This window comes from Gambusia affinis, linkage group LG09 (genome assembly GCF_019740435.1).
Source record: "Gambusia affinis linkage group LG09, SWU_Gaff_1.0, whole genome shotgun sequence".
In the NCBI taxonomy this organism is placed as follows: Eukaryota; Metazoa; Chordata; class Actinopteri; order Cyprinodontiformes; family Poeciliidae; genus Gambusia; species Gambusia affinis.
The window spans coordinates 14,665,711-14,688,613 of NC_057876.1; the positions used below are offsets into that span (position 1 = coordinate 14,665,711).

The 22,903-nt window shown below is 40.4% G+C and overlaps 2 protein-coding genes across 37 annotated transcripts in view; both read left to right on the top strand.

The window, feature by feature from the left end:
- The window catches only part of LOC122836611 (protocadherin gamma-C5-like), a 249,501-nt gene that overhangs the window by 163,786 nt on the left and 62,812 nt on the right, over positions 1-22,903 (top strand). For 2 of the 36 annotated variants that reach the window (XM_044126282.1, XM_044126315.1), the window contains exon 1: positions 20,167-22,710. The exons of 23 other annotated variants lie outside the window; for them this stretch is intronic. In XM_044126282.1, the coding sequence (XP_043982217.1) occupies positions 20,293-22,710 (2,418 nt within the window). In that variant the 5' untranslated portion in view covers positions 20,167-20,292. Of the gene's footprint in view, positions 1-3,847; positions 6,317-7,689; positions 10,264-10,854; positions 13,309-14,041; positions 16,536-17,213; positions 19,741-20,166; positions 22,711-22,903 lie in introns of those variants that run through there. 11 more of the 36 variants (XM_044126302.1, XM_044126320.1, XM_044126285.1 and 8 more) reach the window with 11 other exon arrangements.
- On the top strand, positions 351-2,688 carry LOC122837425 (protocadherin gamma-A9-like). Its single transcript, XM_044127779.1, has one exon. It carries the CDS (start codon positions 508-510, stop codon positions 2,686-2,688), a length of 2,181 nt encoding a protein of 726 aa, XP_043983714.1. The 5' UTR covers positions 351-507.

A 22,903-nucleotide genomic window follows, 5' to 3' on the forward strand; every position in this document is an offset into this window, starting at 1 on the left:
TATATATATATATATATATATATATATATATATATATATATATATATATATATATATATATATATATATATATATATATAGTATGAAGTTAACCGTTTTAAAAGTGGGATTTGATGAAATCCCCTTTTATTAATATGATGCCCGGCATTACTAAGTGCGTGCAGTATTTTCATCTTAACAGTTTAAGGTGAATTGTAGTTTCATATCCGGTCTGCTCCTGCAAAATCTGATTTTCTGCAGTGCACGAGTTTGTACTCTCAGCGCCGCTGTTGGCTCATGCAGAGATTTCTTTCCTCGTTTTGATGCCCTAAACAGAGAAAGATTTATTCAGACAGCCCACAACCGTTCAACAAAAGGGACAGCAATCATCTCGCTGCACTTTCTGCATATATTTGGGAACGAAAAACATAAAAAAGACAACATTATCTGCTGGACTATCTTACATTTGGGAAAACTTGACGTTTTGGAATTAAGAAACATTATTTTTTAGGATTTAACGAGGATACCATGTTGGACAGAACAATGAGATGGCAAGTACTGTTGTTTGTCGTGATTTTTGAGCTCGATTGTGTAGCAGGGCAGGCAACGTACTCTGTTCCAGAGGAAATGTCAAAAGGCTCCCTTGTTGGTAACATAGCTCATGATTTGGGGTTGGACGTGAAGAGACTGAAGTCCGGTAGAGCCAGAATATATACAGAAGATAAAGCAGAATACATCGAGCTAAACACAGACAGAGGACTCCTGGTAGTCAAAGAAAGGATCGACAGAGAGACGCTGTGCGGACAGACAACGCCTTGTGCTTTACATCTGCAAATTACACTCGAAGACCCGATTGAATTTTATTCTGTTAATGTCGAAATTAACGACATAAACGACAATGTGCCCACCTTTAAGAAGGAAGAGATGAAATTTAGGATCAGCGAGTCGGCTGTGATAGGAGCAAAATTTGTATTGGAGAGAGCGATGGATCTAGATGTGGGGATGAATGGGCTGCAGAGTTATTCTCTTAAACCAACGGATAATTTCATTTTAAAGCTCAACAGTCAACAAGATGGCAGCAAAAAGGTGGAGATGGTTTTGCAAAAGCCGCTGGATAGAGAGGCGCATGATCACATCGCATTAACTCTTACTGCCAGTGATGGCGGAGAGCCTCAGCTGTCAGGAACAATGCGGGTGGAAATTGTCGTGTTAGATGTAAATGACAATGCTCCGGTTTTTACGCAAGAAACCTATAAGGTTACTGTTATGGAAACTGCTCCAAGAGGAACTATTCTGAGTACAGTTCGTGCAGTAGATGCAGATAAAGGTTCAAATGGAAAAGTGGCGTATTCGATAACAAACACCCTAGATGATGTGCCAAATTTATTCCAAGTAGCGGAAGAAAGCGGTGTTGTATCTTTAATTGGAAGCTTAGATTACGAAAAGACACAGCGCTATGAAATACACGTACAAGCTGGTGATGACGGAGGGCTGACAGATTCGTGCAAGATTATTGTTGAAGTTACCGATACAAACGATAATGAACCTTCTATAAATGTTATGTCTAAAACAAAATCGGTAACGGAAAATTCCAAACCAGGTACGGTGGTTACAATAATTAATGTTCAAGACGCTGACTCTGGGGAAAACGGTAATGTTGAGTGTAGCATAGAGGAAAACATGCCGTTTTTGATAAAAGCAACTTCGAAGAAATTTTACAGTTTAGTGACAGACAGTGAGTTAGACAGAGAGATAGCTTCTAGTTATAACATCACAGTGACGTGCTCTGATAAAGGAGTACCCTCCCTCTCCAGTGGCATCACTCTAACCTTGGAGATCTCTGATGTAAATGACAACACTCCTGTCTTTGAGAGGAGCTCATATGAGGCCTACATGGTAGAAAACAACACACCAAGTGTGTCTATATTTACTGTGAAAGCCACAGACGCTGATTGGAACCAGAATGCCCGTGTTTCTTATATATTGGAGGAATCCTCTATTAACGGAGTGCCAGTCTCTTCATATGTATCTGTAAGTGCTGATAGTGGAGTCATCCATGCAGTTCGCTCTTTTGACTACGAGCAGATCAAAGATTTTCAGTTTATCGTTAAAGCGCAAGATGGAGGCTCTCCTCCACTCAGCAGCAACGTCACTGTGAAAATCCTGATCCAGGACCAGAACGATAATCCTCCTCAGGTTTTGTATCCAGTCCAGACTGGTGGCTCCATGGTGGCGGAAATGGTTCCTCGTTCAGCAGATGTGGGCTACCTGGTGACTAAAGTGGTGGCTGTGGATGTGGACTCTGGACAGAATGCCTGGCTCTCCTATAAACTCCAGAAGGCCACAGACAGAGCGCTGTTTGAAGTGGGCTTACAGAATGGAGAAATAAGAACTATCCGTCAGGTGACTGATAAAGATGCTGTGAAACAAAGATTGACTGTCATAGTGGAGGACAACGGGCAGCCCTCTCGTTCAGCTACAGTCATTGTTAACGTGGCGGTGGCGGACAGCTTCCCTGAAGTGTTGTCGGAGTTCACTGATTTTCCACATGATAAGGAATACAATGACAACCTGACTTTTTACTTAGTGTTGGCTCTGGCTGTGGTTTCCTTCCTCTTCATCACGTGTTTAGTGGTTATTATATCAGTGAAGATCTACAGATGTTATTCTGTTATCTCTGAATGTTTGCGGTTATTTATTTGGTACTAGCTTATTTGGATTGTTGTAGTATTGTGGACCCAGGTTTGTAGTACATTATAAGGACATCTTGGATGAACCCGACTCTCCTCTAGAGGTTGGAATGCTTTGATTTATTTGGTCCTTCTGAATTATTTATATCTTCATGTATTTAAATGCCTTGTAGTTGCCTTTATTGGAGTAAAAAGGGAAACATTATTTGTTCTTACTTTGTATTATAGCACATTGTTAAATGCGGGGTTTTTTTTGTCAAATGCAAATGTCCTCACTTTCGTTTCTTCTCTTACGTGTTTTAGTCATTATTATTTCCATGTTAGTCAACATCAATGTCCTCACTTTCGTTTCTTCTCTTACGTGTTTTAGTCATTATTATTTCCATGTTAGTCAACATCAAGTTTCTATTTTGTTATTTTTTATGTGGTGCCTTTATCTTTTATTTTTTGTTTCTTTATTAATAGTTTGGCAAAGCACAGGGTGAGGTATTTTAGTAAGACTTGTGCTTACCTGTCAACGTGAATAGCGTTGACTTGCTCTGCCATACGTCAGTCTTACTTCATGTTGATGAAAAGACATTTTTGATTTCAAACTGAATGCATCTGAGTACAATCAACCCGAGATCAACGATTAGGGAGGATGGGAATGAAGGCATTTTCTCAATTTCAGGACTAAGGACAGCGGCGTTTTCTACAGCATTCTTATAAACTTTTTATGGTGCTTTCCCATTAAAACTAGATCCATTTGATCATAAAATCTAACAGATACGAGTTATTTATAAATTGTGAGCTTATAAAATAAAAAAATTCTTAAAAACATTTGCCGGTTTACAGCTATAACAATTAAGAAGAGCTTCTTTTGCGAGGCTCTTTTGTGCATATTTTTTGTTAAACATTATATGATTGCTATTATTTTTTTTTTCTTATATTATTTTATTTATTTAATTTTACAGATAAATCTCAGTTTAATCTGCAGTTTTTCATTTTGAACTCACAGGGCCGCTGTTGACCATAGTGTGTATTGAACAGTAGATTTGTAGCAGGACCTCCTTTCTGTCGTTCACATAATGAAGAAGGAGCACGACGGGAAAGGACCGCAGCAGATATTTTTTTTAAAAAGAAAAAATCAAGCCCCGCCTTTTGTGACGGTGGTTTGTTTGGAAAGATGTTTGGTTTGAAAGATTGACTGCGGTTGGAACTGAGACAAAATACTCGATTTTTAACCAAAGAATTTTTCAGTGGAAAAAGACACGGATAGAACAATGATGAGGCAAGTAACGGTGACTTTCTTTATCCTCTCCTTCGGCTTTGTGTTCGGGCAAGTTTCTTACTCTATCCCGGAGGAAATGGCCAAAGGATCTTTAATAGGAAACATAGCTCACGATTTAGGATTGCAAATCAAACGCCTGATATCAGGCAAAGCGCGAATCTTCACCCGGGACAGTGACGAGTATGTAGAGCTGAACAGAGAAACGGGAGCCATCCTTGTGAAGGAGAGAATCGACAGAGAAACCCTTTGCAAAAAGACGACGCCTTGCTCTTTACATTTTCAGATCATTTTAGAAAACCCAATTGAATTTTATAGCGTTACGATTCAGATCACAGATATTAACGACAATGCGCCATCTTTTGAGAAACGAGAAAAGAAATTCAAGATTAGTGAATCGGCAGTGATCGGAGCTAAATTTGTTTTGGAAAGAGCGGTCGATCTTGATGTCGGAATTAATGACCTCAAAAGCTACACCTTAAAACCGACAGAGAATTTTGAGTTAAAACTACACAACAACCCCGATGGGAATAAAAATGTGGAGATGGTGCTGCAGAAGCCATTAGATAGAGAAAAACAGCAAAATATGAATCTGGTGTTAACAGCTGTTGACGGGGGAGAGATGCAGATGTCAGGAACAATGCAGATTGTTATTACAGTGCTAGATGTCAACGATAATGCTCCGGTTTTCACACAACAGATATACAAAGCTACTGTTACTGAAAATTCAGCAAAGGGAACAGTTGTTGCAACAGTTAAAGCTTCAGACGCGGACGAGGGCTCTAACAGTAAGATAACGTATACAATTACGAACACCTTCGATGACGTCAAAAATATATTTGAAGTCAACCAGGAAAGCGGTGAAGTGATTTTAATTGGAAATACGGATTTTGAAGAGTCAAGAAGTTATCAGATACATTTACTTGCCAGTGATGAAGGAGGACTCACAGATTCTTGCAAATTATTTGTCGATATACAAGACACAAATGATAACAACCCACAAATTAAAATCATGTCAAAGTCCACTCTTATTTCAGAGGACGTGAAACTAAATACAGTAGTAACAGTGATTAGCATCGAGGACAAAGACTCAGGGCAAAATGGAAGAGTGAAATGCTTCGTAAATGAGGACACACCATTCATTTTAAAATCATCAGCGAATGATTTCTATAGTTTAGTGACAGACAGTGAATTAGACAGAGAAACAACAGCGGAGTATAACATCACAGTGACCTGCTCTGATGAAGGAGTACCCTCCCTCTCCAGCGGCGTCACTCTTACATTACAGATCTCTGATGTGAATGACAACGCACCTGTCTTTGATAGGAGCTCTTATGAGGCCTACATTGTGGAAAACAACACACCAGGTGTGTCTATATTTAAAGTAAAAACTACAGACGCTGATTGGAACCAGAATGCTCGTGTTTCTTACATACTGGAGGAATCGTCTGTTAACGGAGTGCCAGTCTCCTCTTATGTGTCCGTAAGTGCTGATAGTGGAGTCATCAATGCAGTTCGCTCTTTTGACTACGAGCAAATCAAAGATTTGAAGTTCTGCGTGAAAGCACAAGATGGAGGCTCTCCTCCGCTCAGCAGCAACGTGACTGTTAAAATCCTGATCCAGGACCAGAACGATAATCCACCTCAGGTTTTGTATCCAGTCCAGACTGGTGGCTCCATGGTGGCTGAAATGGTTCCTCGTTCAGCAGATGTGGGCTACCTGGTGACTAAAGTGGTGGCTGTGGATGTGGACTCTGGACAGAATGCCTGGCTCTCCTATAAACTCCAGAAAGCCACAGATAGAGCGCTGTTTGAAGTGGGCTTACAGAATGGAGAAATAAGAACTATCCGTCAGGTGACTGATAAAGATGCTGTGAAACAAAGACTGACTGTCATAGTGGAGGACAACGGGCAGCCCTCTCGTTCAGCTACAGTCATTGTTAACGTGGCGGTGGCGGACAGCTTCCCTGAAGTGTTGTCGGAGTTCAGTGACTTTCCTCACGATAAGGAATACAATGACAACCTGACTTTCTACTTAGTGTTGGCTCTGGCTGTGGTTTCCTTCCTCTTCATCACGTGTTTAGTGGTTATTATATCAGTGAAGATCTACAGATGGAGACAGTCTCGCATCCTGTATCACTCCAGCCTCCCTGTGATTCCATATTATCCACCTCGTTACTCAGACACTTTGGGAACAGGAACTCTGCCACATGTGTATAATTACGAGGTGTGCAGGACAACTGACTCAAGAAAAAGCGACACTAAGTTTGGTGCATCTGGTAGCCAGAATGTGTTACTAATGGATCCCAGTTCTACAGGAACGATGCAGCGGATACAAAATGAGAAGAGCATCCTGGATGAACCCGACTCGCCTTTAGAGGTTAGAAGGCTCTAACTCTTTCTATTTTGTTTTACCCATTTTGAATTCTAGCATAGAGACTTTTTGTGCATTTGTAAGAGAACCAGGAAACTTCTTAGCTGCTTTATTCATTGCACCTGCTTTTTTTAAAGTTGAAATATTTAAATTTAAAATTGTCTGTTTTAATTTTTTTAATTTTTTTTTTTTTTTTTAGCATTTCTTGGTTCCTATGACTGAATCTTGTGTGAAGCACTTATGTGTTTTATGTGTTTGTTAAAGCACCAAATCATTTAAGGCTAGTTATTATTTTTCTACATAGTTTTGGTTTTCACTTGTATGCGTAAAGCTGTGTGGTATTTGACAAAAGTGTCATTATATTTTGTAGCACATAAATCCAGTTAAAAATATGTCTTGATTAATATATTTCAGAACCCATTACCTTTAAGGAAAAAGTAGTCTTGTCATATCTTTAATTTGTTTAAATATGATTGATTAGTCTTGAAAAGTAAAATTTTTTCCCTCAAAATGGTGATCTTTTGTTTTGGTTTGCTAGTGGCTATGCATGGTGCTTGACTGCATTATCTCTTAGTATTGTGGACTCGGTCATTTCAGCACAATGGACAGCGAAACCATCCTCCAAGGTTGGTGTCCTGCAACATTTAGATGTGTCCCCGATTCAACACACGTAAATTATATGAGTCAGCTACTACGGAAGCAGGCAGACAATTTTTCATTCTGGTTTAAGACCTAATAACTGCATTCTGGTATGTTGATGTAGATAAAAGTTGCAGTATATCACCTCTTGAGGACTGGGGCTTGATCTCATGCCTCATTAAACCACATACACGTGTTTACTATAATTTTGAGTGATCAAATCCATTAATGTACAGTTCCTTTTAAGTTCGTTTTTTTCTTTATAAAACCTGCTCTTTTGTCTAAGGATATTGTTGTATTAACGACTTAAAGCATTTTGCGACATAAAATGCATAAGTTTGGATTATTTTAAGGCTTTGCTGCTGTTATAATAATAATAATAATAATAATAATAATAATAATAATAATAATAATAATAATAATAATTATTATTATTATTATTATTATTATTATTATTATTATTATTTATTTTATTATAAATGTTATATAATAATAATAATGATAATAATAATAATATTATATAATTTTATAATTATTATTATTATTATTATTATTATTATTATTATTATTATTATTATTATTATTATTATTATTATTATTATTATTGCTTCATCTTTGCCAGACGTACATCCATTGTATATCTGTGTAGTTTTTCCATTTGAACTCTTAGGGCCGCTGTCGACCACAGTGTCTAACAAACAGTGGGTTTGTGGCAGCCTTTTCTCTGCTCCGTCATCATAATGAAGCAGGAACACGACGTGAACGGATCGCTAAAGCCTTTTTGAGTTTTTGAAACCGTTTTCGGATCGTCGTTTCTGCCTGAATGTTGCTGATTTTGAAACGATGGTTATGAGCTGAATTTCCATCAACATCATCGCCAAGAGTATTGCTATCAGGATTTCTCAATGGAATATTACTCGGACAGAACAATGAGGAGGCAAGTAACGCTGTTCATATTCGTCCTCTCCCTCGGCTTTGTGCTCGGGCAGGTGTCCTACACTGTACCGGAGGAAATGGCCAAAGGATCTTTGATCGGGAACTTGGCTCACGATTTAGGTCTGGAAATTAAACGTCTAACTTCAGGGAAAGCACGGATTTTTACTCGAGACAGCGACGAGTATTTCGAGCTCAACAGAGAAACAGGGGTCCTCCTTGTTAAAGAAAAAATTGACAGAGAGGCGCTCTGTAAAAAGACGACGCCATGCGCTCTGCAATTCCAGATTATTTTGGAAAATCCGATGGAATTTTATAGAGTCACCGTCCAAATAACAGATATTAATGATAATGCGCCGAAATTCGAAAAGGATCAAATTGATTTCAGGATAAGTGAATCGGCTGTTACTGGAGCTACATTCGCTCTAGAGAGAGCTGTCGATCTTGATGTTGGAATTAATGACCTCAAGAGCTACACTTTAAAGCCAACACAGAATTTTGCTTTGAAGCTTCACAATAATCCTGATGGCAATAAAAACTTGGAGATGGTGTTACAGAAGCCTCTGGACAGAGAAAAACAGGAAACGATAAATCTGGTGCTAACAGCTGTAGATGGAGGAGAGCCACAGATGTCAGGAACGATGCTGGTTGTTATTACAGTGCTAGACGCTAATGATAATGCTCCAGTTTTTACACAACAGATATATAAAGCTAGCGTTATTGAAAATTCGCCTCAGGGAACAATTGTCACTACAGTGACAGCTTCAGATGCAGACGAGGGTTCTAATAGTAAAATAAGATATTCAATTAGAAACACATTAGATGACGTTAGAAAAACGTTTAAGGTGAACCAGGAAAACGGCGAAGTAACTTTAATTGGAAATACAGATTTTGAAGAGTCGAGAAGTTATGAAATCGATTTACTTGCTACGGATGAAGGAGGACTCACGGATTCTTGCAAAATTATTATTGACATACAAGACACAAATGATAATGTACCAGAAATACATATAATGTCGAAGTCCACCATTATTTCAGAGGACGCGAAACTAAATACAGTTGTCACAATGATAAACATCGAAGACAAAGACTCGGAACAAAACGGAAATGTTAAGTGCTGCATTGAGGAGCATATGCCTTTCAGTTTGAAATCATTAGCAGATCATTTCTATAGTTTGGTGACAGACAGCGAATTAGACAGAGAAAATCACTCAGAGTTTGTTATTACAGTGACCTGCTCTGATGAAGGAGTTCCCTCCCTCTCCAGCAGCGTCACTCTTACGTTACAGATCTCTGATGTGAATGACAACACGCCTGTATTTGATAGGAGCTCTTATGAGGCCTTTATTGTAGAAAACAACACACCTGGTGTGTCTATATTTACAGTAAAAGCTACAGATGTTGATTGGAACCAGAATGCTCGTGTTTCTTATATATTGGAGGAATCCTCTGTTAACGGAGTGCCAGTCTCCTCTTATGTATCTGTTAGTGCTGATAGTGGAGTCATTCATGCAGTTCGCTCTTTTGACTACGAGCAGATCAAAGATTTCCAGTTCTGCGTAAAAGCGCAGGATGGAGGCTCTCCTCCGCTGAGCAGCAACGTGACTGTAAAAATCCTGATCCAGGATCAGAATGATAATCCTCCTCAGGTTTTGTATCCAGTCCAGACTGGTGGCTCCATGGTGGCTGAAATGGTGCCTCGTTCAGCAGATGTGGGCTACCTGGTGACTAAAGTGGTGGCTGTGGATGTGGATTCTGGACAGAATGCCTGGCTCTCCTACAAACTCCAGAAATCCACAGACAGAGCACTGTTTGAAGTGGGCTTACAGAATGGAGAAATAAGAACTATCCGTCAGGTGACTGATAAAGATGCTGTGAAACAAAGACTGACTGTCATAGTGGAGGACAACGGGCAGCCCTCTCGTTCAGCTACAGTCATTGTTAAGGTGGCGGTGGCGGACAGCTTCCCTGAAGTGTTGTCGGAGTTCACTGACTTTCCTCACGATAAGGAATACAATGACAACCTGACTTTTTACTTAGTGTTGGCTCTGGCTGTGGTTTCCTTCCTCTTCATCACGTGTTTAGTGGTTATTATATCAGTGAAGATCTACAGATGGAGACAGTCTCGCATCCTGTATCACTCCAGCCTTCCTGTGATTCCATATTATCCACCTCGTTACTCAGACACTTTGGGAACAGGAACTCTGCCACATGTGTACAATTACGAGGTGTGCAGGACGACTGACTCCAGAAAGAGTGATAGTAAATTTGGCGGAGCTATTAGCCAGAATGTGTTGCTAATGGATCCCAGTTCTACAGGGACGATGCAGCGGATACAAAGTGAGAAGAACATCCTGGATGAACCCGACTCTCCTGTAGAGGTTAGAAACTTTTAAGTGACTTGTTATTCATAATGTATTTCATTATCTACAGCTTTGATTGCGGACCTTTAAGCCGCGACATTTTGTTTGACTATTCTCCTTTTCGAATGTAACACGTTTTGTTGTTCAGCACCCTGGATAGAGGAATGATGCTTCATTGCGTAATTTTTTTAATACATTGATCTACAACTGCAGATGCTTTCTGTAGCGGCATAGTTTGCAGTGCGGGTTGTCTCTGCAACAAAATATAAAACAATTATTGAAATTTTGAATATGATTCAGTCAAGTTGATTTTGAGTATCATTTTGTTTAATCGGACCCTGAAAAAGAAAGTTGTCTGACTCTAATTTCTGCAATTAATATTTTCAACTCTAAGGGTCGCTGTTTGAAAGGTTGTATTTTTATAGTGTCTTTCTCTCTCTCCTCCTCCTCCTCTCCTTGTGTTGCGTTACGCCTTCATTTCCTAGCGTTTTAGTAGACGACACGAGCAGTTCATGTTCGCTATAATCACTGGGAAGGAGAGAGTTTTGCTCATGAATGCGCATTTTCTGTTTAATTTGCAGAGTGGAACGACTATTACGCTTTCTTTGCATGGACTCTTTTAGACACATCGGTGTTTTTTGTGTGTGTTTTTAGAAAGGATCCAGATTGGACAGAACAATGAAACGGCAAGTACTTTCTTTTCTTTCCGTGCTCTGCGTGAGCTACGCGCTTGGACAGGTCAGTTTCATCATTCCCGAGGAAATGCCCAAAGGCTCGGTGTTAGGAAATATAGCTCATGATTTGGATTTGGACTTAAAAAGACTGAAATCGGGTAATGCTCGTGTTTATACAGGGGGTAGTATGGAATATATTCGTCTAAATAAAGAGCGGGGAGTCCTTGTTGTTCAAGAGCAGATAGACAGAGAGTCTTTGTGCGGGGAGACGACGCCTTGTGCTTTGCATTTTCAGCTTATTTTAGAAAATCCTATGGAATTGTTTCGTGTCACAGTCGAGATTACCGACATAAATGACAACTCACCTAGTTTCACACGCGCGGAGAAGCGCTTTGAAATAAGCGAGTCTGTAGCCATAGGCTCGAAATTCATATTAGAGAAAGCAATGGATCCTGACATTGGGATGAATGGACTGCAAGAATATACCCTTTCTCCGACTGATCACTTCGTTTTAAAGCTACAAAATCAAGCAGATGGAAGCAAAAAGGTTGAGATGGTTTTACAGACACCGCTAGACAGAGAAAAGCAGGAATCCATGACACTGCTGCTGACGGCTACAGATGGCGGAGAGCCGCAGATGTCAGGGACAATGCAGATATTCGTCACTGTTCTAGATGCAAATGACAATGCTCCAGTATTTGACAAACCATTGTACAGAGCTAAAATATCAGAAAATTCCCCAAAGGGAGTCAGTGTAACCACTGTCAAAGCGTCCGATAAAGATATTGGTTCAAATCAGGAATTAACGTATCTCATATCTCCAAGCAAACATCATTTGACTGAAGTGTTTAATATTAACCCTAAAACTGGTGAAATTACTCTGACTGGGGAAATAGATTATGAAAAGTCAGCCATTTATCAAATGGATATTGAGGTGGTTGATAGTGGTGGTTTGTCGGATTCCACAAAAGTAATAGTTGATGTCATCGATGAAAATGACAATTTTCCCCAAATAAATATAGCCTCCAAGTCAGATAATCTAATGGAGGACGCACCAAAAAATACTGTAATTGCAATGTTAAGTATAAATGATCCAGACTCAGAGAGTAGCGGAAAAGTCGGGTGTTATATACAGGATAACGTTCCCTTTAAAATAGAGACGACTTTAAATGGGTTTTATAGATTAGTTACGGAAGAAGCTTTAGATAGAGAAGTTTCTCCCAATTATGACATCACAGTGACCTGCTCTGATGAGGGAGTTCCCTCACTTTCCAGTAGCGTCACTCTCACCCTACAGATCTCTGATGTAAATGACAACGCACCCATCTTTGAGAAGAGCTCATATGAGACCTACGTTGTAGAAAACAACACACCAGGTGTCTCTGTATTTACAGTAAAAGCTACAGATGCTGACTGGAACCAGAATGCTCGTGTTTCTTACATTCTAATGGAATCCACTGTTAACGGAGTGCAAGTCTCCTCTTATGTGTCCATCAGTGCTGATAGTGGAGTCATCCATGCAGTTCGCTCTTTTGACTACGAGCAGATCAAAGATTTCCAGTTCTGTGTTAAAGCGCAGGATGGAGGCTCTCCTCCACTGAGCAGCAACGTGACGGTAAAAATCCTGATCCAGGATCAGAACGATCATCCTCCTCAGGTTTTGTATCCAGTCCAGACTGGTGGCTCCATGGTGGCTGAAATGGTTCCTCGTTCAGCAGATGTGGGCTACCTGGTGACTAAAGTGGTGGCTGTGGATGTGGACTCTGGACAGAATGCCTGGCTCTCCTATAAATTCCAGAAAGCCACAGATAGAGCGCTGTTTGAAGTGGGCTTACAGAATGGAGAAATAAGAACTATCCGTCAGGTGACTGATAAAGATGCTGTGAAACAAAGACTGACTGTCATAGTGGAGGACAACGGGCAGCCCTCTCGTTCAGCTACAGTCATTGTTAACGTGGCGGTGGCGGACAGCTTCCCTGAAGTGTTGTCGGAGTTCACTGACTTTCCACACAATAAGGAATACAATGACAACCTGACTTTTTACTTAGTGTTGGCTCTGGCTGTGGTTTCCTTCCTCTTCATCACGTGTTTAGTGGTTATTATATCAGTGAAGATCTACAGATGGAGACAGTCTCGTATTCTGTATCACTCCAGCCTCCCTGTGATTCCATATTATCCACCTCGTTACTCAGAGACAATGGGAACAGGAACTCTGCCACATGTGTACAATTACGAGGTTTGCAGAACGACTGACTCCAGAAAGAGTGACTGTAAGTTTGGAGGAGCTGCTAATCAGAACCTGTTGATAATGGACCCCAGTTCTACAGGGACAATGGAACGGATCCACAGTGACACGAGCATCCTGGATGAACCCGACTCTCCACTAGAGGTTAGACATCAATTTAGATAATGAATACTCTCTTTTTTTTATATACTCAATGTATTATTCTTTTGTATATAATGTTTTTTAACCACTCTAAATTGGGTTTTGTGTTATTTTTTGAAAATTCTGCCTCTGCTTCTCTATATTGTACAATGTTTTTTTTCTCTCGGGTTCAGTGTAATTGTTATTTATTTTAACAATAAAAGCAAAGATTATTAATGCTCCTGGTTAATGGAAAAATATTATGGACTTATCCTTGTATCATATCAGTAATACAATTTTGGCATTTATTGGAATCAGTAAAAAGTGATAACAGTAAATCAATAATAATGACTGTAAATTGTATATCACAATAAAGGTCAGATGACACTAGTTATTATGAAGAGATGTAATATATATAGTGAAATAATAATAATAATAATAATAATAATAATAATAATAATAATAATAATAATAATAATAATAATAATAATAATATATTTTTTATCATTATAATTTTATGATCATTTATAATTTTAATTAATTTATTAATTTATTTATTTCAATGCTTATTAAGCAATTTTAGTTATTCTGCTCGTCTTGCGTATCTTTTCTTTTTCAAAGCATATAACAGAATCGCCGCTATTGGCCAGTATGTGGCAGTCTTAGATAGGACTTGTAAATATCCCTCCCCTTTACATGTGATCTCTTAGACAATAAAAAGACCCGAAACGGCTGCAGTTTGTTGAGCGAATCTATTCCCCCTCATGCTTAAAACTCCTCATCTTTTTTGGACGGATATTTAAAACATTTTTCACGTTTTCCGTCTTTTTCATCTGGATTTCGATTCGGAATATCCCCGTTACGCAATGAGAGGAGAAGTGCTGCTATTCTTCTGCGTTTTCTGCGTGGACATGGTTTCAGGGCAGGTCAGCTATTCTATTCCTGAGGAAATGGTGAAAGGTTCATTAGTCTGTAACATTGCTCAGGATTTAGGTTTAGAATTAAAAAGGCTGAAGTCGGGCAATGCTCACCTTTATTCGGGGGACAGTGGAGAATACATCGAGCTAAGCAGAGAAAGGGGTGTCCTCCTTATCAAAGAGAGAATCGACAGAGAGGCATTGTGCGGAGACGTGACTCCCTGTGCTTTGCATTTACAGATGATACTGGAAAAGCCCATGGAGCTATTTCGAATAACTGTAGAGATTACTGACATTAACGATAATGTGCCCAGTTTTGCGTCGACCATGAAACGTTTTGAAATCAGCGAGTCGGCCTTTATTGGGTCTAAATTTGTCTTGGAAAAAGCTTTGGATGCCGACATTGGCGTGAACGGACTTCAAAGCTATTTGCTTGAACCAACTACCAATTTTGCTCTGAAACTAGAGAATCAAGCGGATGGGAGTAAAAAGGTAGAAATGATTCTACAGAAGCCTCTAGATCGAGAGAAAGAGAGAGAAATATCTTTATTACTGACTGCTGTGGATGGCGGAGAGCCGCGAATGTCAGGTACTATGCAGATAACTGTTAATGTGTTAGACGCAAACGACAATGCACCAGTTTTCACTAAATCCGTCTACAAGACGACATTAGTGGAGAATTCTCCGCGTGGGACAAACGTTATAGCTGTTAGAGCTTCAGACAAAGATGAAGGGTTAAATGGGGAGGTTTCGTACACAATTACAAATAGCAAGCAACGATTATCCGAGCTCTTTCAAATCGATAGAACATCCGGGGAGGTTATTTTGACAGGTGAAATAGATTATGAAAAGGCGAAGCTCTTACAAATAGACGTCGAGGCTACAGATAACGGAGGGCTTTCTGATTCCAGTAAAATTATAATTGATGTGATTGACATTAATGACAACAGTCCACAGTTAAAAATACTCTCCAAATCAGCATCTGTTTTAGAAAACGCGCCTGAGAATACTGTGATTGCAATGCTCAGCGTAAATGATCCTGATTCTGAAAGAAATGGCGAAGTTAACTGTAAAATCAATGATGAAATTCCTTTGAAAATAAACGACGCAGAGAACGGATTTTATAGCTTAGAAACAGGCGTAGATTTAGATAGAGAAGAAACCCCCCAATTTAACATCACAGTGACCTGCTCTGATGAAGGAGTTCCCTCCCTCTCCAGCAGCGTCACTCTCACCTTACAGATCTCTGATGTGAATGACAACGCACCTGTGTTTGAGAGGAGCTCTTATGAAGCCTACATTGTAGAAAACAACACACCAGGTGTCTCTATATTCACAGTTAAATCTACAGATGCTGACTGGAAACAGAATGCTCGTGTATCTTACATACTGGAGGAATCCTCAGTTAACGGAGTGCCAGTCTCCTCTTATGTATCTGTTAGTGCTGATAGTGGAGTCATCCATGCAGTTCGCTCTTTTGACTACGAGCAGATCAAAGATTTCAAGTTCTGTGTTAAAGCGCAGGATGGAGGCTCTCCTCCTCTGAGTAGCAACGTCACTATAAAAATCCTGATCCAGGACCAGAACGATAATCCTCCTCAGGTTTTGTACCCAGTCCAGACTGGTGGTTCCATGGTGGCGGAAATGGTGCCTCGTTCAGCAGATGTGGGCTACCTGGTGACTAAAGTGGTGGCTGTGGATGTGGACTCTGGACAGAATGCCTGGCTCTCCTATAAACTCCAGAAAGCCACAGACAGAGCGCTGTTTGAAGTGGGCTTACAGAATGGAGAAATAAGAACTATCCGTCAGGTGACTGATAAAGATGCTGTGAAACAAAGACTGACTGTCATAGTCGAGGACAACGGACAGCCCTCTCGTTCAGCTACAGTCATTCTTAACGTGGCGGTGGCGGACAGCTTCCCTGAAGTGTTGTCGGAGTTCACTGACTTTCCACACGACAAGGAATACAATGACAACCTGACTTTTTACTTAGTGTTGGCTCTGGCTGTGGTTTCTTTCCTCTTCATCACGTGTTTGGTGGTTATTATATCAGTCAAGATCTACAGATGGAGACAGTCTCGCATCCTGTATCACTCCAGCCTCCCTGTGATTCCATATTATCCACCTCGTTACTCAGACACTTTGGGAACAGGAACTCTGCCACACGTGTATAATTACGAGGTGTGCAGGACGACTGACTCCAGAAAGAGTGACATTAAGTTAGGAAGAGCTGGTAGTCAGAACATGTTGATAATGGATCCCAGTTCTACAGGGACGATGCAGCGGATACAGAATGAGAAGAACATCCTGGATGAACCTGACTCTCCACTAGAGGTTAGACCGCAATCCTGATGTTTAATCAATGTATTGATTGTGGCCATAATTATTTCGTGTCATATATACATAAATTAAAAAAATACTTTTCCGTGCTTTTCATGTGTAATTTTGATTTCACATTATGCCTCCAATTATCATATTAATCAAAAATTTGCTTTTGCTGAGCATATTTATTAACGACGTTTGACTTCTTTGATTTGAAGTGTGTCTGGTTATGGTCAATCGAATAACTGAGTGTGCTTCAGCACCCCGGACAGTGGCAAATGGACTCTGGCTTTGGACAGTGCCCGTGTCCTGCGCTAATCTTTCTTCCTTGCTTTTCCTATACCTCATCTCTTCTTAATTAATTAATTTATTTAAATTTTTGTTTTATGATCAATTTGTATGCCTTCCAATTTTAAATATAAGATTTAAATTGGTTTTAGTTGAAATAATTGTAATGTTTTTCTCAGTCTTTCTCTTAACCGTATGTGTGTGGGTTTTTTTTTGTTTTGTTTTTTTTTTGACGCACTCTTACGGTCTTCTCTGTACTTTCACCATTTGTACTCATCGGGCCGCTGTTGCCCAATGTGTTGAGGTTTAGAGTAGCTTTCATAACACATTCACCAAGACATCGTTCTCACCATATTACTGTGGAGCCGTCAGAAACACATCGCACATGCTGGGCTTCACGTTTTTCAGTGGAGATTTTAAAGTGGAATTGCCTTACGACGGCTTGGATTATATTAAATACTTTTTTAATACTCTGTGTATCTGACCGGATTTACATTTTTAACGACCAGATTTCGGCAGCTCTCCCGTGACAGCGGAGACAAAAAGAACAATGATACGGCAAGTACTGGTGATCTCTGTCCTCTGCTTCGACTATGTGATCGGTCATGTCAGCTACTCAATTCCCGAGGAAATGGCAAAAGGCTCGTTGGTCGGAAACATTGTACAGGACTTAGGTTTAGATCTGAAACGTGTGAAGTCCGGAAAAGCTCGCCTTTACACCGGAGACAGTGCTCAGTTCATCGAGCTGAACAAAGAAAGAGGAGTTCTCCTCATAAAGGAAAAAATAGACCGCGAAGCCCTTTGCAGACAGACGACACCCTGCGCTTTACATTTTCAAATCACTTTGGAGAATCCACTGGAGTTATTCCCTGTAACAGTTGAAATTACTGACATTAATGATAATGCTCCAGTTTTCCAAAAAGAGGAGAGGATTTTTGAAATAAGTGAATCGGCAGCTGTCGGCTCAAAGTTTATGCTAGAGAAAGCGATAGATCCTGATATTAGAACAAATGGTTTGCAGAGATACACTCTTAAGCCTATTGATAATTTTGTTCTTAAATCGCATCTTCAGTCTGACGGAAGCAAAAAGGTAGAGATGATTTTACAGAAGCCTCTAGATCGTGAGAAACAAGAGCATATATATTTAATTCTGACAGCGGAGGATGGAGGAGAACCGCAAATGACGGGGACGATGCAGATTCACGTTACAGTCCTAGACGCTAACGACAACGCACCTGTTTTTAGTCAAGCTATCTACAAAGCAACCATCACAGAAAACTCAGAAAAGGGAACGCTCGTTATTAAGGTGACTGCCTCTGATGCGGACAGTGGGCAAAATGGAAACGTGACGTATGTTGTTGGAAATAGCATGGACCCAGTCTCAAAATTGTTTCGCATTACTCGTAATGGTGAAGTCATACTGGACGGACCAGTCGACTATGAAAAAGAAAAAATATTTAACCTCGACATAGAAGCGATCGATCAAGGTGGACTCTCTGATTCGAGTAAAATAATAATTGATGTAAGTGATGTGAACGACAATAGTCCAACCATAAATATGATATCCTCTTCAGACTCAGTACCTGAAAGTTCAGCACCGAACACAGTAATAGCTTTAATGAGTGTAAATGACCCAGACTCCGAAAATAACGGTAAGGTTAACTGTGTTATAAATGAAAACGTGCCTTTTAATATTAAATTTACATCAAATAATTTCTACTGTTTAGTGACAGACGGTGAATTAGACCGAGAAAGGGATTCTAGGTATAATATCAGAGTGACCTGCTCTGATGAAGGAGTACCCTCCCTCTCCAGTAGCGACACTTTTACATTACAGATCTCTGATGTAAATGACAACGCACCAATATTTGAGAAAATGTCATATGAGGCATACATTGTAGAAAACAACACACCAGGTGTCTCTATTTTCACAGTAAAGGCTACAGATGCTGACTGGAACCAGAATGCTCGTGTTTCTTACATTCTAGAGGAATCCTCTATTAACGGAGTGCCAGTCTCCTCATATGTATCTGTTAGTGCTGATAGTGGAGTCATCCATGCAATCCGCTCTTTTGATTACGAGCAGATCAAAGATTTCAAGTTCAGTGTCAAAGCACAAGATGGAGGCTCTCCTCCGCTGAGCAGCAACGTGACAGTAAAAATCCTGATCCAGGATCAGAACGATAATCCCCCTCAGGTTTTGTATCCAGTCCAGACTGGTGGCTCCATGGTGGCTGAAATGGTTCCTCGTTCAGCAGATGTGGGCTACCTGGTGACTAAAGTGGTGGCTGTGGATGTGGACTCTGGACAGAATGCCTGGCTCTCCTATAAACTCCAGAAAGCCACAGATAGAGCGCTGTTTGAAGTGGGCTTACAGAATGGAGAAATAAGAACTATCCGTCAGGTGACTGATAAAGATGCTGTGAAACAAAGACTGACTGTCATAGTGGAGGACAACGGGCAGCCCTCTCGTTCAGCTACAGTCATTGTTAACGTGGCGGTGGCGGACAGCTTCCCTGAAGTGTTGTCGGAGTTCACTGACTTTCCTCACGATAAGGAATACAATGACAACATGACGTTTTACTTAGTGTTGGCTCTGGCTGTGGTTTCCTTCCTCTTCATCACGTGTTTAGTGGTTATTATATCAGTGAAGATCTACAGATGGAGACAGTCTCGCATCCTGTATCACTCCAGCCTCCCTGTGATTCCATATTATCCACCTCGTTACTCAGACACTTTGGGAACAGGAACTCTGCCACACGTGTATAATTACGAGGTGTGCAGGACGACTGACTCTAGAAAGAGTGACATTAAGGTTGGCAGAACTGGTAGTCAGAACATGTTGATAATGGATCCAAGTTCTACAGGAACGATGCAGCGGATACAAAGTGAGAAGAACATCCTGGATGAACCTGACTCTCCACTAGAGGTTAGAATGCTCTGTGCATCTTATATTTGAACATAAATCTTGTATTTACTAAACAATAACTGTTTTTTTATTATTATTGTAATCGAGGTGGTTTCAGGACCATGGTTAGCAACATATTTATTTCATATATTTCATTAAAACCCCTCTATTTCTTAACACAATCAATAATTTTTGAATGTTTTAATCTTTTTCCACATTTCTTGTTCATTTTTTATTTAATTATTGTCGTGTTAGAAGTCTACTATGACTGTTTAGTACTTATGTTCCTCATTAACCATATTGGGAGTTGCAAAGACTTTTTTTATTATTCCTCTAGTGCAATTGCGTGATATGAACTCTCTGGGCCGCTGTTGATCAACGTAATGCTGTTTAAATAGCGTCTATAGAAAAGGAAAACTCCATGTTTCTTGTCAGTTAGACCGGGCTTTTCAGTGGAGCACACCGAAAGAAAAAATCGTCAAGGAATATATCAATCTGGAACATGTTTTTTTCGTCCTTCGTTCAAAACAATCCATCTTATTCTTCTTCAGAAAATCTGTCTGACATAAGCGGATGTATTTTTGCTGGACCGATGCTCCCGATATAACAATGAAACGGCAAGTACTGTTGGTCTTTTCTGCCGTCGCTTTACATTTGGTGCTCGGCCAGGTCAGCTATTCCATTCCTGAGGAAATGAGCAAAGGGTCGTTGGTCGGTAACATAGCTCAGGATTTAGGACTGGATATTAAGCGTCTGAACGCTGGTAAAGCTCGCATCCATATGGGAGACAATGCAGAGTACATTCAGCTTAACAAGGAGAGGGGGCTCCTTACGATCAGAGAAAAAATAGACCGCGAAGCTCTCTGTGCTCAGACAACGCCTTGCGCTTTGCATTTGCAGATCGCGTTAGAGAACCCGATGGAAATATTTTCCGTTACCGTAGAAATCACTGATAAAAATGACAATGCTCCTGTATTTGAGAAGGAAGAAAGAAGGTTTGAAATTAGCGAATCTGCAGTCGTGGGCTCCAAATTTATGCTGGAGAAAGCAATAGACCCGGATATCGGGTTAAACGGTCTCCAAAGCTATTCCCTGAAGCCTAGTGATAATTTTATTCTTAAAGTGCACAGTCAGTCCGACGGTGGAAAAAGAGCTGAAATGATTTTACAGCAACCCCTCGACAGGGAAAATGAGGAATTTATTTCATTGTTGCTAACAGCAGTAGATGGCGGAGAGCCGCAGCGGTCTGGCACAATGCAGATTCATATTACAGTGTTAGACGTCAACGATAATGCTCCTGTTTTCACACAACCCATTTACAAAGCTACAGTCCTGGAGAACTCAGTCAAAGGGACACTAATCACCAAAGTCAGTGCCTCCGATGCAGACAAAGGATCGAATGGAGAAGTAAGCTACGTAATAGGAAATAGCGTGAGATCTATTTTAGAAATATTCCACATTACTGAAGATGGTGAGCTAATTTTAAATGGGCCTATAAATTATGAGAAAACCAAAAAATATGAAATTGATGTAGAGGCGGTGGACAGAGGAGGTCTTTCTGACTCATGTAAGGTAATTATTGATGTAGGTGATATTAATGACAACAGTCCAATTATCAACGTTATTTCGTCATCTATTTCCATAGGAGAAGATTTGAAGTCAAACACAGTGGTAGCTATACTGAGCGTTAGTGATCCTGATTCTGAAGAAAACGGTAAAGTCCGATGTGCCATAAATAAAAATACTCCGTTTACGATTATGTCAACATCTAGTAATCTGTATAGTTTAGTGACAGACAGTGAGTTAGACAGAGAGACGACCTCTGAGTTTAACATCACAGTAACCTGCTCTGATGAAGGAGTTCCCTCCCTCTCCAGCAGAGTCACTCTTACATTACAGATCTCTGACGTGAATGACAACGCACCTGTCTTTGAGAAAATGTCATATGAAGCCTACATTGTAGAAAACAACACACCAGGTGTCTCTATCTTCACAGTAAAAGCAACAGACGCTGACTGGATGCAGAATGCTCGTGTTTCTTACATACTGCAAGACTCCCCTGTTAACGGAGTGCCTGTCTCTTCATACGTATCTGTTAGTGCTGATAGTGGAGTCATCCATGCAGTGAAATCTTTTGACTACGAACAGATCAAAGATTTCAAGTTCAGCGTGAAAGCGCAGGATGGAGGCTCTCCTCCACTGAGCAGCAACGTCACCGTGAAAATCCTGATCCAGGACCAGAACGACAACCCACCTCAGGTTTTGTACCCAGTCCAGACTGGTGGCTCCATGGTGGCGGAAATGGTTCCTCGTTCAGCAGATGTGGGCTACCTGGTGACTAAAGTGGTGGCTGTGGATGTGGACTCTGGACAGAATGCCTGGCTCTCCTATAAACTCCAGAAAGCCACAGACAGAGCGCTGTTTGAAGTGGGCTTACAGAATGGAGAAATAAGAACTATCCGTCAGGTGACTGATAAAGATGCTGTGAAACAAAGACTGACTGTCATAGTGGAGGACAACGGGCAGCCCTCTCGTTCAGCTACAGTCATTCTTAACGTGGCGGTGGCGGACAGCTTCCCTGAAGTGTTGTCGGAGTTCACTGACTTTTCACACGATAAGGAATACAATGACAACCTGACTTTTTATTTAGTGTTGGCTCTGGCTGTGGTTTCCTTCCTCTTCATCACGTGTTTAGTGGTTATTATATCAGTGAAGATCTACAGATGGAGACAGTCTCGCATCCTGTATCACTCCAGCCTCCCTGTGATTCCATATTATCCACCTCGTTACTCAGACACTTTGGGAACAGGAACTCTGCCACACGTGTATAATTACGAGGTGTGCAGGACGACTGACTCCAGAAAGAGTGACTGTAAGTTTGGTAAAGTTGGTAGTCAGAACATGTTGATAATGGACCCCAGTTCTACAGGGACGATGCAGCGGATACAAAGTGAGAAGAACATCCTGGACGAGCCCGACTCTCCTCTAGAGGTTAGCATTCAGTAACCTAAAAATAAATAAATAAATAAAACATATTTTTAAATCTACATGTTCTTAGACATTTTTCTCCCCTTTCATTTATTTTTTTTTAAAACAAAATTGTGATCATTCCGAAACCTTTCGCACAAATGATTTTCTTCAGCACCTTGGAGAGCAACATTATCTTATTTTTATTAGCCATACA